Genomic DNA, 17,501 nt, shown 5'->3' with positions numbered 1-17,501 from the left:
TTTTCACTAGGGGAACTAATTAACAACTATGGACACTAACTAGGGAACAGAACTCAGGTAAAGCAGAACAGGGAACATAATGAAAACCAAACCAAAACACAACACAACAAGCCCCGGGAAGGCGCGTCCTTGCGCTGTAACAGTCCAACTAAGGAGGAAAGGTGGGGGCTCTGGAGGAGGACAAGGGGCTGGTGAAGAACAGGGAACCAGAGGAGTTAGTGGCAGGTGGGATTGTGGGAGGGGCCAAGAGCAAGAGGAGCCAGGCAGGGGACCCAGACCACAGCCAGGACGATAGACCACAGCCAGGACGATGGCCCAAAGTGGAGTCGAGGGAGGAGCCATGGTGGAGATTTGATTATAGGCGCAGATGAAGAGCCAGCGAGACCAGGCAATACCGATGGTCCTGGAGGCTAAGGCGGAGCCGCAGTGATGAGCGTCTGAGGTGGAGCCAGGGTGCCAGAGGACTGAGGTGGAGCTGGAGGAAAGGCGGAGCTGAAGAGAAGACAAAGCCCAACAGAGCCAAGAGGGTGGAGCTGGGCAGAGCAGGGCATAGGAGACTTTAATATGGACGGGACCAGCAGGGAAGGGAGAATCAGGAAAATACCCTCTTCCAAATCATCATAATTTGCAGAGGCCAACTGCAGATCACCCCCAAAGGTGGAAATGTGGGTAGAGCTTTCCTCCTTGCCCTCGTATTCCACAAGTACTTCCACGGCATCACATGATGATGGGCTCTGGCTCTGGGACAATCCTTGGCACAGTCCTGACTGCTGACAGTGTGATTGTTTCAGGCTCTAGCTCTCCATCTGTGGTGGGCTGTGGCATCATGTCCATGCAGCGGGGTAATGGCTAGCTGGGCTATGGGTCTGGAGTGGGGCTGGTGAAGTCTTCCACTGGGCTGAAGGTGAATGCCAATGCCAGAACTAAAAAGTCCCTTGTATGGACCTTTAGTGAACAGTCCTCTGCTCCAGGCAAAGTAGTTGGACAGTGGGTACGTCCATTATTGAGGGGGAGAGGGGAAAAAGGAGAAAATGCAGCAAAGAAAAAAAAAAAAAAAATCCCCAACAGGTTAAACACCATATATCTCTTTGTGGTGACCATGGCAGGTAATGGCTGATGGCTAGGGCCATTTGCTTAGTCACACAGAGAGACAAATCTGTGGTGTGGCATAGTTGTTTACTATGTTGGAGTTAAGGCCCTCACTGGTGTAGGGGTGCAACGGTTCAGATTACTCACGGTTCGGTTTGTATCACGGTTTTAGGCTCACGGTTTCGGTATGGTTCGGTATGTGTTGTGTTCAGGTAAAAAATTACTACTGTCAGATAAAAATAAAAAAACTAAGAACAAATAATCAAACAACACAAATAAATACAGTAAAGCAAAGATACAAATAAATAAAGCTTTTCAGGTTTTTCATGTATCCAGTTTCAGGTACAGAAATAGAATAAAGTAGCTAATCAAATGTAAAACAACATTGCGTAATCTTCACTGTATAAATTAAATAAAGATTAATCATTATTAATTATTAAGTTACTATTCAGTCAAGAGCAATGAGTGATTTCCTTGTCTTTTGTTGCACATTCAGACAGCAGGAATGCAAGGGCTGCTGTCTCTTTAAGACATAATATACGGATCAGTACACTGATACTGAACACATGCGTTCTTTCTCGAGTATATAAGTTCACTTAAGACATAACCTACTATGCTTGCTAGGATACTCGCCAAGACAGGCATGTTGACATAATTTTGTGTGAATTTGTCCGTTGAGAGAGACCTTAATATTTGCATGCTTTACACGCGCTTCCACGTGTGCGCTTCAGATGAGTGCACAAATCTTCTCACAGTGTGCGTGTAAGTTCTCTTTCGCGACTTGCACTCAAATGTTTAAATTAGCAAGGCTTAAATGAGTTTAGTTTAAACACAGATAGCAACTTGTGCTGTTCAGGTCTCACCTGCACTTGCGCGCTATCAACACCCGGGTGATGACGGCGTAAATGACTGCTCATGTAGAGCATGCAGCACTCGCACTGAACAAAGTTTAAAGGAAGCCAGAATGCGTATCCAATGACAGAAACATACATTAGCCTAACTCTGTCTGTCTGTTTTATTTATTTTCTACAAAAATTATAGATGCGTATGCGTCGTCAGATATGAGATGAACCGCGGTGCAAGTGCGTGCTGAACCGAGTGTGCAGAACGGTACAGTTCGATTTTTTACTGAGAACCTTTTCACCCCTACACTAGTGTCCACGTTTCGGAGCAGGTCAGTCTGGTACGCTTGTAATACGGCCACCGTGTGCAGGGACGCACCAGCCTGACCCGCTGCCTGATAGGCCTTGCCTGCCAGCCCAAATCACTTTACAGGGCCTGTAAATGGAGATCTGTAAATAACGGGAGATTCCTTTTTGGTAGCTGGGCTGTACTGCTTGTATGGAAGTTCTCATCTAATTTGTGTTGGCGCAATTTCTGTTCATCCTCGGGCCACTCCAGGTTTATTTTACGACTGCCCAAGTCACGACTTTGAGCAGTTCCTCATATGCTTTTGAGTAAGGAAGCTGGTCAACAGATGCCCGTTCATAGAATCGATCACTGTGACAGAATAGATCTTGGGAAAGTTCGCATTTCTGCACTGTTTATTGGCCCAAAGAAATGTCATGAACCTATGGTGTTATCCTATATCCAGAGACTAATATATATCTGAATAAATGTCCACTGGATTTTCCCAATACCAACAGGAGCCAGAATCAGTCAAAAACTTTAGACATCCCACAGTAAGGAGTCCTGTTGTTTTCCAGCTAAGGTTCATATTTTTAATGACTTTAGTAATGCTTTAGTAATGCCATGTCTTTTAATTTTTTATTTTTTTTAAATCCTTCAATAATGACATTACCTTTTGTAAAAAGCCATTAGCCTGCTGAAAAATCCAGCATAGACCATGCTAATTTCATGTCGCTCCAGGCTGGTTTATGCTGGTTAGAACTGGTGGACCATAATAGTCATGCTGTTCTCAAGCAAAACTGAACTGGAGTAGCTGGACCAGCAAACCAACAACGAGCATCCCATGCTGGTCCTAGCGTGGAAAACATACTTTATGCTGATGACCAGCAATGTTAGATTTTACACCAGGATAGAGTCACATTTTGCGTAAACGCTATAAAGAAATAAGGACTTGCAGAGGTGCAAATAACAAGTAATGGTTAATTGTCCAAGGTGATAAACTGATTTTTACATTAGTGCCCATTGCAAGGTTTGAATGTACAACATTACAGTTTGCATCCCAGGCACTAGTTTAGAACTGTATATTCTATTCACATTTTTATTAAGAGATTTAAATGTGTCTTGTTTGTTAAACAGCAATTTTTTTTTTTTTTATCTATTTATTGTCCTTTATTTAACCAGGTAAAAACTTTCTGAGATTAAAATCTCTTTTTCAGAAGTGACCTGGCCAAGATGAGCAGCCACAGAAGTTCTCACAATATTACAATTACAAAAAAACACAAAATCAACACACATTTAAAAACATCTGCAACTTGATTCTTCCTTTAACAGCTCACAGATCAAAGATTTAAAAGTGCTCATTGACACTAAAGTCTACATCTTCAAATCATTTTGTAAGGTGTTCCAATCACTGGGTGCAGCATACCGAAAAGCTTGTTTTTCTAATTCAGTTCGTACAGATGGAAATGAAAGAGTATACTGTACAAGTTCTGTGGATGCAAAGAATATACCCCAGCAATTTTCTTTTGAGTAAATGAACAAAGATATGAAGGCAACAGACCCAAAATAGATTTGTAAATAAACAGGTACCAATGCTTAAGTCTGTGTATCAATAATGAAGACCAACATACTCTATTATGCAGCTCACAGTGATGAGTTCTGAAATTACAATTTGTTATGTACCTGAGAGCACCATGATAAAGAGTGTCTAAGGAACAGAAGTTAGGTTGGCACCAATTTAAACAGAACATCTCCATAATCAAGAAATGGCATAAAGGTGGCAGAGACTAATCTCCATATAGACCAAGCTATTTGTATTCTGTCACAACTTCTGTTTCAGTACCCTGTACACTGAAAAAAATGATTTTTTGATGCTGTTCACTTTATTTAACCAACTTATTTTGATTCAATGCCATTGTATCAGGTTTCTGGTTTAAATGTGATCGATTCATGTTAAATTGACTTGAAACGATTACTCTTTGACTTAACTTGATGTTTTCATATTGGAATAACATGTTTCAATCAAGTAAACCCAACCAGGACTCAATCAAACAGGATTTTCACTTCCCATCATGCTTTGCAAAGGGGCTGAACTAGGAGTGTAAATGTTGAAATAAAGTGTTATTTTAAGCAGTTTTTAGGAAGATGAGAAATGGAAAGACTTGTTAATGTTTACTGTTCTATTATGTTGGTATTTAAAAGTTTCTGTTAATTAATAGTTTTAGGGTTACCATTGTGGTGAATTGTTGCACTTGTGCTTGGGTTGAGGACTGCTAACAATCTTTCAAATTACTTTAATAAGAAAGTAGTCACTGTGGTAGTGCTCTGGGTTGCATTTCCCAAAAGCATTGTAAGCCTATGTTGATTGTAAAACCATTGCCACCAATGGACTTATGATCAATTTAGGCTTTACAATGTTTTTGGTTAAGGCAATTTAGGATGCATTCAGTATCACATCTAGATTTCTAACACAGAACATCACAAAAGTTATGTAAATCACAAAATTAAACAAGGATTAATTGTAAAAATCAATGTATATGAAAACAATTTATTTTTTATTTATTTATTTATTGCTTTTTATTTATTTTATTTTAAATGAACACAATTGATTCTAGTTAATTTAACATGGTTGAATCTATTGGATTTTACTTGTCTCAATCATGTGGAACCACTGTCTATGATTTAATTGAGTAAGTTGGACATAACTATTTTACATAGATTCTTCCTTAGTCAGTTGTTTTGTCACAACTCAAGGATTTTGCATAGAGTAAAAATAAACCATTAATGTTAATAAAAACTAAGTTGGTTGTGTTGACCCAACGTACATACATTAAATTGGAATAACAGAATTGCATAATGCTGAAATAAAGCAACTTAATCATGTGGAAATCCTTTCCATGATTTTTTTTATGTTCGTTCAAAGAGTTATTTTTTTGAGTGTAAGGTGGTAACTGATAATAGATTTGCTGCTTGCTTCTTTAATCTAAAAAAAAAACATGAAACATCACTTTAGTTGTATTAGCATTCAGAGTCAAATTCAAGTAACAAAGCCTTTGTTGCACAACATTGAAAGCAGACTGCAATAAAGACACAGCTTGATTTAATTTAGGTGCACTGCAATAAATCACTGTGTCATCAGAATAAAAATAAAAACGGGCATTCTTAATGTTAAAATCAAGATGATTAATATAGACAATAAAAAGTAAGAGGCCCCAAAACAGACCCCTGAGGAACACCCCACATAATATGTAAAGGTGCAGATGAGTAAACTTCCATTCACACACATTGTGTCCTGTCCACTAAATAATTTTCAAACCAGGATATAGTGTTATTAGACAATCTTATTCATTTAAGTCTATGTTTCAACATACTGAAATCAACAGTACCAAATGCCTTAGATAAATTAATAAAAAGTGATGAACAATAATGTCCTTTATCAAGTGCCTCAATAATGTCATTTAAGGCATTTAATTGCAGCTGTAGTTGTGCTGTTTTTTGTTTTTGTTTTTCTAAAACCTGACTGATTGTATGACAAAATATTATGTTCAGTTAAATAAGAAGACAACTGTTCACTAATAAGTTTCGAAAACCTTTGATAAAATTCAAAGTTTAGAAATTGGCCTATAGTTCCCTTTCAGTCAGTCACGTTCGTCGTCACGTCGGTGACCGACGAATTGGGAATCTTGCCAGAGAGACCAATCTACTTCGAGTGTTAAAGCTACAATATGTACATTTTTCACCGTTAGAGGTCGCCTATTCAAAACAAAGTCATAGCTTGATGACGGCGAGTTTGAGCGCGGATTCTTGGCAGAAATCATATTCATGGATGAGATTATTAACGTTACTGTAGCATGAAGCAGAGCAGGGCGAGTGCTGTTGGAGCTGAGCGAGGCCGCTGGAGTGATTGCTAATGAGAGACGAATGCGACACATGCCTTGCGAACAGTGGAGCTCTTATTATGCTGCTTCTGCTTCCAGTCAAGCGTATGACGTAACACAGCGCTGTTTATCTTATTAGAGACATTTGACTGTGTTGAAAATGATGTTATAACGTTACTCTGTGTGTTCCCTTGGCGGCTGCTGTGAGACATTTGTTGCACACTGCAGTAAGCTAGATCGATTTTAGAATATCATTAATAATTGCTGGGTGGCTTCTGTTGATAAATGGCATGCAATTAATTTTAAAACATATTGTTTGATGGAGAAAATGCTGTATTAGCCATTTGACAAAATAGTTTTTTCTCTGAGGCATGGTAAAAGCCTGGTACTCTCTGAAAATCAAGAAAACTAGATTTAAACAGTAAGACTTGTTGAACTATATAACAATAATTCGTTTTCTGTCTATAAATGTAACCAAACAGTTGTTCCCTTGTCTAATAAAACATGTAATATATTAAAGCATCTTTGATGTTTCCATGGTTTCTAAAAAAAAAAAACGGAAACCGAGGGTAACGCAGATATGACGCCATTGACAGGCAACTCCCAGACACGTCCTGTATCCTTGGTTAAAATCACAATTTTCTCACGATTTACAAATAGTTGGAAACATTTGGGATATTGTAAGTACTCAACTGAACAAAATATATAACACTGGCATAGTGGTTTTTAGATATTTTAATGCAAAAATTTTACATATTGTGCCTTTAACTAAACGAGCCAGTGCACATTGGCATGCAATATTTGCATCTGACTTCCACACCCTGCAGCGTGGGTATAAATAGGCATCAGGTGCAATGCATATTCAGCTTTTCGCTTTGGAACCGAGCGGTTTTGTTTGTTCTGCTCTACTAATCTGAAAGAGTTTCTAAAAGAGCAAGTTCTTAAGGGAAGAAGCCTCTTTGTCATGGTGTTGGTATGACGGCGCTGCAGCGGTGGTCGCAATCTCAAAAGAGAGCCTTCAACAGAGAGTGTGTCTTTATTGAGAGTGTGTGCACACTGCAGGTGGCACTAAATCCCTGCCAGCATTTCCCCTGTGCACTTCAGCACTAATAAGAGAGCTATTTCCCTAAAAGAGCATAACACGGGTGTGACGTTGCATCTTTTTAAAGATGATATTCCACCCATGTGTTTCTGGATGCAGTAGTTACCTGGTGCTGATGGATGGTCACGATTGCTACCTCACGTGTCTGGGCATCAAGCACGCTGAGTTGGCTTTCGTGGATGAGTCATGTACCCAATGCAGGAAGATGACCATCTCGAGAGTTGCGATCGAGTCTCCAATACCTCAAAAGAGGTGGAATCCCCTTGCCTCTGCCTTGATCTAGTTCTCTTCCTGGTAGAAACCAGGCGAGGACTACCTCAGGTAGTAGCCTGGGTGATCTGAGGATTACGGTGAGGGCTTCCCCTCTGAAGAACCAACCTCCCAGGGCCCCTCACCCCTCTTGCAGTCTGCAGCCAGTGAAGATGCCCGCGGAACGTGCTGGACCTTCTAATCAAAGTGTTACAGCCGTATCCTTCGGGGCTTCCCCCGATGACCAGATGTTGATTGCTGCATTGGAGGGTGAGCCTACTCTCGCCGGGGATGATGATTCGGCTGTGTTGTCTTCTTTCGGGAATGGTAGCATTGTCCGAGTCAGACCCAGAGTTGATGGCTATGTTTACCCTGGCCGCCGAGTCCCGAACCCTCGAGGTTTGATGATTGGTTCCAGGGCATCCAGTTCACCTCAGTGAAGGCTGGCAATGCTCATGTCTTGCACACAGAGATCACAGTCCTACTAGCGAAGGACGCGATAGAGACGGTCCCTCCAGCCAATATGAAGACAGGGTTTTACAGCTCCTACTTCATGTCTTGATTCTCCTTCGACACAGGCCGTTCCTGTGCTTTTCATTAGAGGGTTGAGCATATCAGTACAAATTCCTGCCCTTCGGGCTGTCCCTGTCTCCCCGCATCATAAATGTTGTGGAGGTGGCACTTGTTCCCATGAGAGAACACGGCGTTCGCATTCTCAACTATCTCAACAACTGGCTCTTACTGGTGCAGTCACAAGATCAGTTGTGCGAACACAGAGTCTCGGGTCAACTGGGAAAAGAGTTAACTTTCCCCTGTGCAGAGGATCTCTTTTCTCGGGATAGAACTAGATTCGGTCGGATAGACAGCACACCTCACAGAGGAACATGCTCAGTCAGTGTTGAACTGCTTGAATTTGTTCAAAGGCAGGACAGTGGTCCCACTGAAATTATTTCAGAGGCTCCTGGGGCATAAGGCAGCCGCAGCAGCAGTAACACTGCTCTGTTTGCTTCATATGAGAACGCTTCAGCACTGGCTTCACGGCCGTGTTCCGAGATGGGCATGGCAATGCGGCCTGTTTGAAAATCACACCGGCCTGTTGCCAAACCTTAAGTCTGTGGACAAACCCTTCATTTCTTCGGGCAGGAGTGCCCCTAGAGCAGGTGTCCAGGCATGCTGTTGTGTCCACAGATGCCTCTGCCACCGCCTGGGGTACCACGTACAACGGGCATGCAGTATTAGGGGTTTGGATGGGTCCCCAACTGCATTGGCACATCAACTGCCTAGAGTTGCTAGCAGTACTTCTTGCACTGAGTCACCTAAAAAAGCTGCTACAGGACAAACATGTATTGGTCCGTATGAACAACACTTCAACCTTTGCGTACATCAACCACCAAGGTGGTCTACACTCCCATCGCATGTCGCAACTCTCCCGCCATCTCCTCCTCTGGAGTCGGAAGCATCTGAGGTCGCTTTGTGCCATTCACATCTCTGGTGTGCTTACGGGGGGATTAGAGACTCCATCCCCAGGCGGTCCAGCTGATTTGTTTCAGAGCCACTTTACAGATAATTTTTGAATTAATTTTTGTGAAACTCCCAACATATATTTGTGGATCTCATTCTATTAATTTGTGCATATGATTATTTTTTTGTGAATCTCTTTACATTTATTTGTGGATCATAATCTATTTATTGCAACAATTCTACCCCCATATGCACATGATTTAACACGTATATATACAAATTCTAACAGTCATCACAGACGAGAGAGCACGAGTATACCTCCCATTATAGGTCCTGAGTATACCTCCCATTATAGGTCCTGAGTATACCTCCCATTATAGGTCCTGTTTTTGTAGATGAGTACTTGCCGATATCATAGTTTGTTGGAATGGAGTATAAGATGAACAATACTGTTCTTCAGTCTCTGTACTGCCTTAAATCCACAGAACAATAAATAACTGCAATTTGATGAACTTAAGCAACAAGTACAAGCCCGGAGACTGATTCCAAATAGCTCCGGGCCATGGCCTGCTCAACCACACATTCCCAGTTTCACGGTGGGAGAAAGCTCTTTCCAGGCTGCGCTATACCTCCAGGAAGCGCCAGTCAAGAGTGGAGCAAATTAAATGCAGGAACACGCACAAACCGCTGATCCAGGCAAATCAGTTCCCATCAGATATGAGCTGTCAATCCAAACACAAGTGGCAAGTCCAAAAATCCCATTCCAGCTACTCTATGGTTTCCGATCGTTTATTAAGACAAAAACACAGATCGGAGTTGCTAACTAATATTTTCAAAATTAAAAATGAAACGTGAGCTTAAAAAAAGAGAATAAACAAACCAAATGTAAACTTAAAATGAAGAATAAACAATAAACAGACTATCATGCTACTGCGCCATATTGGAAAAACCAACAACAGCATCCAACTGCTAGTCAGTGGTTTTATAGCCACAGCCATATCACCCTGTAGCCCAAGACTAGTTGTCCACTGAAGCTAAGCAGGGTTGAGCCTGGTCAGTACCTGGATGGGAGACCTCCAGTGAAAACTAGGTTGCTGTTGGAAGAGGTGTTAGTGAGGCCAGCAGGAGGTGCTCACCCTGTTGTCTGTGTGGGCCCTAATGCCCCAGTATAGTGAAGGGGACACTATACTGTAACATGCACCGTCCTTCAGATGAGACATTAAACTGAGGACCCGACTCTCTGTGGCCATTAAAAATCCCATGACACTGAATGCGACAGACTGCACTTGGGCTATGTCAGAAATAGAATGGGGTATCCGTTTACTGTCAGGAAGTTGTTGTTGCACCGTGCCGCATCCAGTGTAGACAATATCACTGATTATAATGGGCTCTATTATCTTTTGACACATAGACACGGTGTAACTACTGTATATTGAAGAGGCTATGAGCATAGCAGCTGTAAATACAATAAGACACTTACCATTTGACCGATCTCCCCTGGATTTCCAGGGTCTCCCTGTGAGGGACACAACATATATTTAGTGCTATCTGTTCATAGGAAACATTAAAATGCATTTGTTTCTTTCTTAGTAATAAGTATCAGAAAGTTTGAAAAAACAATATTATCTTGACTGAACTTAATAAGACAAACGTCTCAGGGTTACATATATATCCTGGTTCCAGGAGATGGGAACGAGATGCTGCGTCATTGTTTTGACACTGTGGGAACATCTTCAGAGTGTGCCGTTGTCTGAATCCTGTGTACACATGTGCCTATACCACTGGTCATGGACGAAGTGATGCTATGTAGTACTTGACTTTGTCTATAAAATGGCCCCTTGAACATGGCGTCACCAGATTCATTTGTCTGAAGAGGCCGCACAGGCGTACTTAAAGTATGGCAATGCGACACAGCGTCTCATTCCCATCTTAGGGAACTGGGTTACATATGTAACCCTGAGACGTTCCCTTTTGAGAGAACTTTGATGCTGCGTCATTGTTTGAAACTATGTGAAGATTATTACCCACTACGCCATACTGAAAGAATGCCTGCACCACAGGTTGCACAAAGTGTACACAATCACAAAACTGCAGTTACAGGAATGAATCAACACAAAAAAGACTTGCGATCCTGGGGTTGAATTCACATCCACACTGTAAAACTCTGACTCTGACTAATTAAAACCTAATGAATGTGTGCAGAGAGGACTAGCCTGCCGCAGCACAAACATCTTGCAAAGGCGCACCTCTGGCCAATGCCTTTGAGCTAGCCACACTCAGAGTAGTATGGACTCTGACGTCTAGAGGTGATATGATACCGCATGACTTGTAGGTGAAAGAAACCGCATCCAAAACCCAATGTGATATAGACTGTTTGGTAGCGGTGGAACCTCGGTTAAAGGGATAGTTCACCCAAAAATGAAAATTTGATGTTTATCTGCTTACCCCCAGGGCATCCAAGATGTAGGTGACTTTGTTTCTTCAGTAGAACACAAATGATGATTTTTAACTCCAACCGTTGCAGTCTGTCAGTCGTATAATGCATGTCAATGGGAACACCATCTATAAGAGTCAAAAAAACATGCACAGACAAATCCAAATTAAACCCTGTGGCTCGTGATGACACATTGATGTCCTAAGACACGAAACGATCGGTTTGTGCGAGAAACCGAACAGTATTTATATCATTTTTTTACCTCTAATACACCACTATGTCCAACTGCCTTGAGCACACGCACGGCATCCGGTACTCTGGCTCTCGCTGTGTGTCCTACGCATTCCCTAATCTACTTACGGAAAAAACGGAACTGGCGCCACATTCGTTCCGTAAGTTGAATAAGGAAGGCGTAGGACATGCAGCGTAAGTTTTTTGAAGAATACGGAAAGCAGAAGCACGTGCAAGGCGATCATTTGTGTTTATAAAGCATATACAGTTGTATTTTTTTAGAAAATGACCGATCGTTTCGTTAGATAAGACCCTTATTCCTCGTAAGGAGAATAATCCTGGAATGTTTTCATCAAAAACCTTAATTTCTTTTTGACCGAAGAAAGAAAGACATGAACATCTTGGATGACATGGGGGTGAGTAAATTATCAGGAAAATTTTATTTGAAAGTGGACTAATCCTTTAAACTACGCCAGAGCGTGTACACACCTCACGCACCGGATGCCGTGCGTGCGCTTAAGGCAGTTAAACATAGTGGTGCATTAGAGGTAAAAAATTATATAAATACTGTTCGGTTTCTCGCACAAACTGATCGTTTCGTGTCTTAGGACATCAATGTGTTGTCACAAGCCGCAGGGTTTAATTTGGATTTGTCTGTGCATGTTTTTTTGACTCTTATAGATGGTGTTCCCATTGACATGCATTATACGACTAACAGACTGCAACGGTTGGAGTTAAAAATCATCATTTGTGTTCTACTGAAGAAACAAAGTCACCTACATCTTGGATGCCCTGGGGGTAAGCAGATAAACATCAAATTTCCATTTTTGGGTGAACTATCCCTTTAACTGCAACCTACCTGGAGTCTCCAGAAGTGCAAGCTAGTCTCTGAGATCCTGACACCTTCCACTTCTGGAGACTCCAGGTAGGTTGCAGTTCTGGAAAATAGTGGCGCTGGAGACTAAAGGGTTCCTGATGGTTTCACACTTAATTATTCACCTTAATTCTTAATTATTTTGCAGTTAACATGTGTCTTTTCTCTTCTCCACCTGTTTTTGTCTGACCCTGCTGACCCAACAAACATTTTGCTGTCCAATAGTCATGCTTTAACTTTGCAGTTTCTAGTATTGCATTAGTATTGCATCCTTCTCATGGGCATTTGATAATTATTGACTTTTCAGTCTGAGTTAAATCTCTTTTTTGGCTCATTTTATTCGTAAAACAAAACCTGCCTAATAATTATGCACACCTGAAAATAAGGCGTTTTTCACTTCCAGCCTTCATGAGCAATTATATATCACTTATAAATGATTGAATACAAAATTAATAGTAGTTATTAAGATTGATGTGATTTGGAATTGGTAAAATGTGCTTGGAAAAAAATAATTTGCCTAATAATTCTGCATATGGTGTAGTTTAGAAGCTTATAAGATTTAGAATACAAAGACTGCCTGCTAGCTGCACCCGATTTGAAACCTAAGGCTCATCCACCCTCAGCTCCACCTGAGAACCCCATGATTTAAGTGTACATGTAATTCAGATGCCGACACATACTGAAGATGTTCCCATAGCATAAATGCAATGACGCAGAATCGAAGTTCCCTTGAAAGGGAACTGCACTTAATATTTTTACACTCTTGCCTTGGTCCAAACAAACAATTGAAGGTCCTGGTGGGGTTTCAAATATATGTACATATATTGAAACCAGGGCTTAAAAACGAAAAATTAAATCCAATCATTTCACTCCTCGCAGAATCAGTATTTTAACGTTTCTGTTCCAGCGTTCCTTCTGTATTATTAACGTTCCGAAACCGGTTTGTTTAGAAAAAAATAACAGTTAATAATGTTATTTATTTATTTTTTTATTTGCATGTAGCCTACTTAATAATAATAATGATAATAATAATACGTAGCCTACAGCATTTTTTTTATTGAAAAACAAAGAGAATATTTGCGTCTTAGCCAATAGGCCTACAATTATCTTTTATAAGATTCTGTCCAAATGTAAACCGGTAACACTTTATAATTACTGCACACTATGAAGCATTAGTTAAGCATTAGTAAACAGTCAATTCATCATTTATAAAGCATTAATAGACATTAATAAGCAGTTTATAAATACACCTATAAATGCTTTGTTCTTGATTTATAAGCATATCTATAATGTGTTTAATAGTTGCATTTTCATACTTTATTAATGATCAATTTATCATTTCTAAATTAAGTATTACATTATTTACAAACCAGTTATTTAGGAGTTGTCAGTAGTTCATAAGATCATTTATAAAGTGTAAGTAAATGATTAATATACATCTTATTATTTAGACATACAGTAATAGTTACTCAGTGTGTTAATAAATGTTTTATTAATACATATTCCTACTGTAATTCATGATTAATTCAGGTAGTTATAAAACATTTAGTAGTTGTCAGTTAACTATTGTTGTGTGCTCATCTAAAGTGAGGACTATTCATGCCTCGTAAAGCTTTACAAAGAAGATTTAAATTCTCAGTGATCTTCTGCACTGCTGTTCTCTAATGTTTTAAAGTTAGTACTGAGGTAGTTTTGACACTGTGAAATATTGTATTACATTATTAATGTTTTATAAAAACATTATTTGTTGTATTTTGGCACTCCTGTAATCCAGTGTTGGCACTGGTAAAATTTTATTCAGCAATGTTTACACTTTACAGAAATGTATTTTTATATCAGACTGCAAAAGCTTAGTTTCATTTTACTGCACAGTTATGTTTTCTGGAGAAGTACAGGGATTTTTACTTTCTGTGAAATTGCAGAGGTTTACTTTTAATTTTATATCAAGTTACCCATCGTAAAGTTTCATTTTTTTCCTTGAAATAAATATTTCTATGTTCTGTATCCTTTAAATCTCCTTTATAAAAGCTTTACGAGGCATGAATAGTCCTCACTTTAGATGAGCTCACAAAAATAGTTAACTGACAACTACTAAATGTTTTATAACTACCCGAATTAATCATGAATTACAGCAGGAATATGTGTTAATAAAGCATTTATTAACACACTGAGTAACTATATGTCTAAATAATAAGATGCTTAAATGTACATTTAAATTGTTTATTAATCACTTACTTACACTTTATAAATGATCTTATGAACCACTGACAACTCCTAAATAACTGGTTTGTAAATAATGTAATACTTAATTTAGAAATTATAAATTGATCATTAATAAAGTATGAAAATACATTTATTAAACACATTATAGATATGCTTATAAATCAAGAACAAAGCATTTATAGGTGTATTTATAAACTGCTTACTAATGTCTATTAATGCTTTATAAATGATGAACTAACTATTTACTAATGCTTAACTAATGCTTCATAGCGTGAGTTATTCTAAAGTGTTACCTGTAAACCTGTTAAACGAAAGGAAAAACTATCAACGGTTTATAAAGTATTTTTTTAAGATATTTTAAAATGTTTGCTGCATGGTTAAAAATACCGACGCTATTCCTAAGAGGAAAAAAAGATATGTCACATTTTATTATTACATTCAGAAATAATGTAATTTATCGGTAAATAAAATAAAATGTTTACAAATAGCCTAGCCTATTTGTTTAAAATGTTTGTAAACATAAATTATGAACAAAACTGCCCTATTTTATTTTACCACAAAACCTCTAAAGTTAACAGCCTATTCAGTCCATATACGTCAAGCCAAAACGAATTAAAAAAAAAAAAAATCTATTTTCTTTTTTAACGCCATTTCAGCTTCTATTGCTATATTCAAGGCGAGAAAAAGGTTTATTTATTAGAAATAAAACTAAATAAGATGCCAAACGAATTCATTTGAAGTGAATCTGAAGCCTACGTTTCTCATTCGTCACTGTTTCCATTTTCGAGACGAATGCTAAACTATTATTTATTGTAAGCATTGTACTTCACTTGCATTATCGACATCATCCTTCACATAACAGCACAGTGAGGCGGGGGTCACGGGTGGTAAACGGCAGATTGTTTTACAGAATTGAATTGAGCAGATTTATGTTTGGTTGATTGTATTTTATTTTAATTATTTAACAGGCTGCGATATCAAGTAAGCAATGCAAGAATTTGTGTGCGCGCGCGTGAGGCGCCAGCGAGACCACTGGATTTTTTTTTTTTTCCCCTTCTAAGACAGTAAACAGTACTCCGTAATTTATGGTCATACAGCTAAAAGCAAGACATAATTCATATATTTACAAAAGACATTTAAATAACGAGAACAAGCAGAATGTCTGTTTCCTTTCCTAGATTTTTGGAGTGCGCCACTGAACCACTTTCGTTTTGTTAATCTGTAGACCTAATTATTTAAGTGAAATATTTCGCGTAGCCTATAGGCCTAAATATTCCCTTTTATTTTATATGTGTTATGTAGGCCTATAGTTTTATTCTGTTGTCTCCGTTCACAGAAGCGCTGCAGGTGCGTGATTTCGCTGGTTTCAAAAGGCACAACTACTTGACATTCATTTTCACTTAAATGTAGGCTTAATGCTTGACGGTTGGTGACATATATCATCGGAAAAACTAATGCCAGGGCATTGCCACTGTGACTTACCTAACCTATGATGACTTGACAGCTGAGCCTGAGCGCGTCAGCGCGGGCATTTCACACACTGTAGAGCCTGAGCGCGGGCATTTCACACACTTTGGATAGTCAGCGTCAAATTTGCATAGGCTGTACTATGTAAATTCGTGATTGGTTGACTGCCAAATCAAAATATTAAACAGAACGATAAAATAACATTATTAACCGGTTAATGGCCATTTCAGATTAGCGTTTCTGTTCAGAACGATTAAATTTGATTTCGTTTCCGTTTCCGGTTACGTTCCGGTCAAAATTTCGTTCTTTTCCGGTTTTCGTTTTCGTTCCTTGAACCGGTTCAGAGCCCTGATTGAAACACTATTGTCACTGGATAGCATTTCACATATAAAAAAGGTTATGTTAGTGATGGATATCTATTGATATATATCTAAATCTATCTATAGAGAATGAGGAGTTATGTCACGATGTTTTCACTCCGCGTTGCATTTCGGGAAGGCGCCGCCATATTAGCAGGATACGCTATCCGTTGCTATGGTAACTTCGACAGCAAGCCCGAGATAAAGAGCAACAGAGAGAGAGAGCAGATTAATTTAATAAATACATTTTGCGATACAGTGCAGTTTTTTGGAAAGAAATGCAGAAGGAGAAAGTGAAAGGAAAGGGGCTCTATTGGGGGAGACTAAATAACACCGCCAAGCAGCGTCATTTAGAGAAAATGCTTGACATTAACAGCATCGACCCGTACGACCTGCCAGCTACAGAATTGACGAAAGACCCTGAAGCATCACCTGTTTACTAAGACAGTGTTATTAACGAACCAAACTTAGTAAACACCATAAGTATAATACAGCATAGCCTACTACGGACAGAAAACCAGATGAGCCCAGAATATGAACGCAACACATTTAATTACACGTGTTTTCCTCCCATAAAGAAAAAGACAGTGCCATTAAAAGACCAAACTTAGTAAACACTATACTAATAAAGCATAATATACAGGAAAAATTGGTTTGTGCCGAATTTGATCTTTTAATATCACTTATAGGCTACATTAAGCGACGTTAAACGTTTTCTTTATAACAGTTTTCTGAGGAAAACGCTCGTGAATTTAAACACGTTGCGTTCACATTATGGGCTCAACTGTTTTTCTGTACACAGTATTACATAGTATACTTTATTAGTAGGCCCTATGATGTTTTCTTACTTTGGTCTGTTAATTTCACAGTCTTTCTTAGTACATTAAGCCATATTAAGCGTTTTCTTATAACGGTTTTCTATGGGAGGAAAAGGCTTAACGTTATTAAACGCGTTGAGATCATTCAGGACTCATCTGATTTTTTTGTTGGCCTACATAGTATACTT

At 39.2% G+C, this 17,501-nt stretch overlaps 1 protein-coding gene across 1 annotated transcript in view; it reads right to left on the bottom strand.

Moving 5' to 3' along the window:
- LOC127515652 (collagen alpha-1(XXV) chain) overlaps positions 1-17,501 on the bottom strand; it is a 378,235-nt gene that overhangs the window by 212,310 nt on the left and 148,424 nt on the right. The window contains exon 6 of the mRNA XM_051899532.1: positions 10,388-10,423. Within this exon, the coding sequence (XP_051755492.1) occupies positions 10,388-10,423 (36 nt within the window). The remainder of the gene's footprint in view (positions 1-10,387; positions 10,424-17,501) is intronic.

Source organism: Ctenopharyngodon idella, chromosome 7 (assembly GCF_019924925.1).
Source record: "Ctenopharyngodon idella isolate HZGC_01 chromosome 7, HZGC01, whole genome shotgun sequence".
NCBI lineage: Eukaryota > Metazoa > Chordata > Actinopteri > Cypriniformes > Xenocyprididae > Ctenopharyngodon > Ctenopharyngodon idella.
The sequence above is the reverse complement of the archived record's forward strand: the minus strand, read 5'-3'. Positions and strand labels throughout refer to the sequence as shown.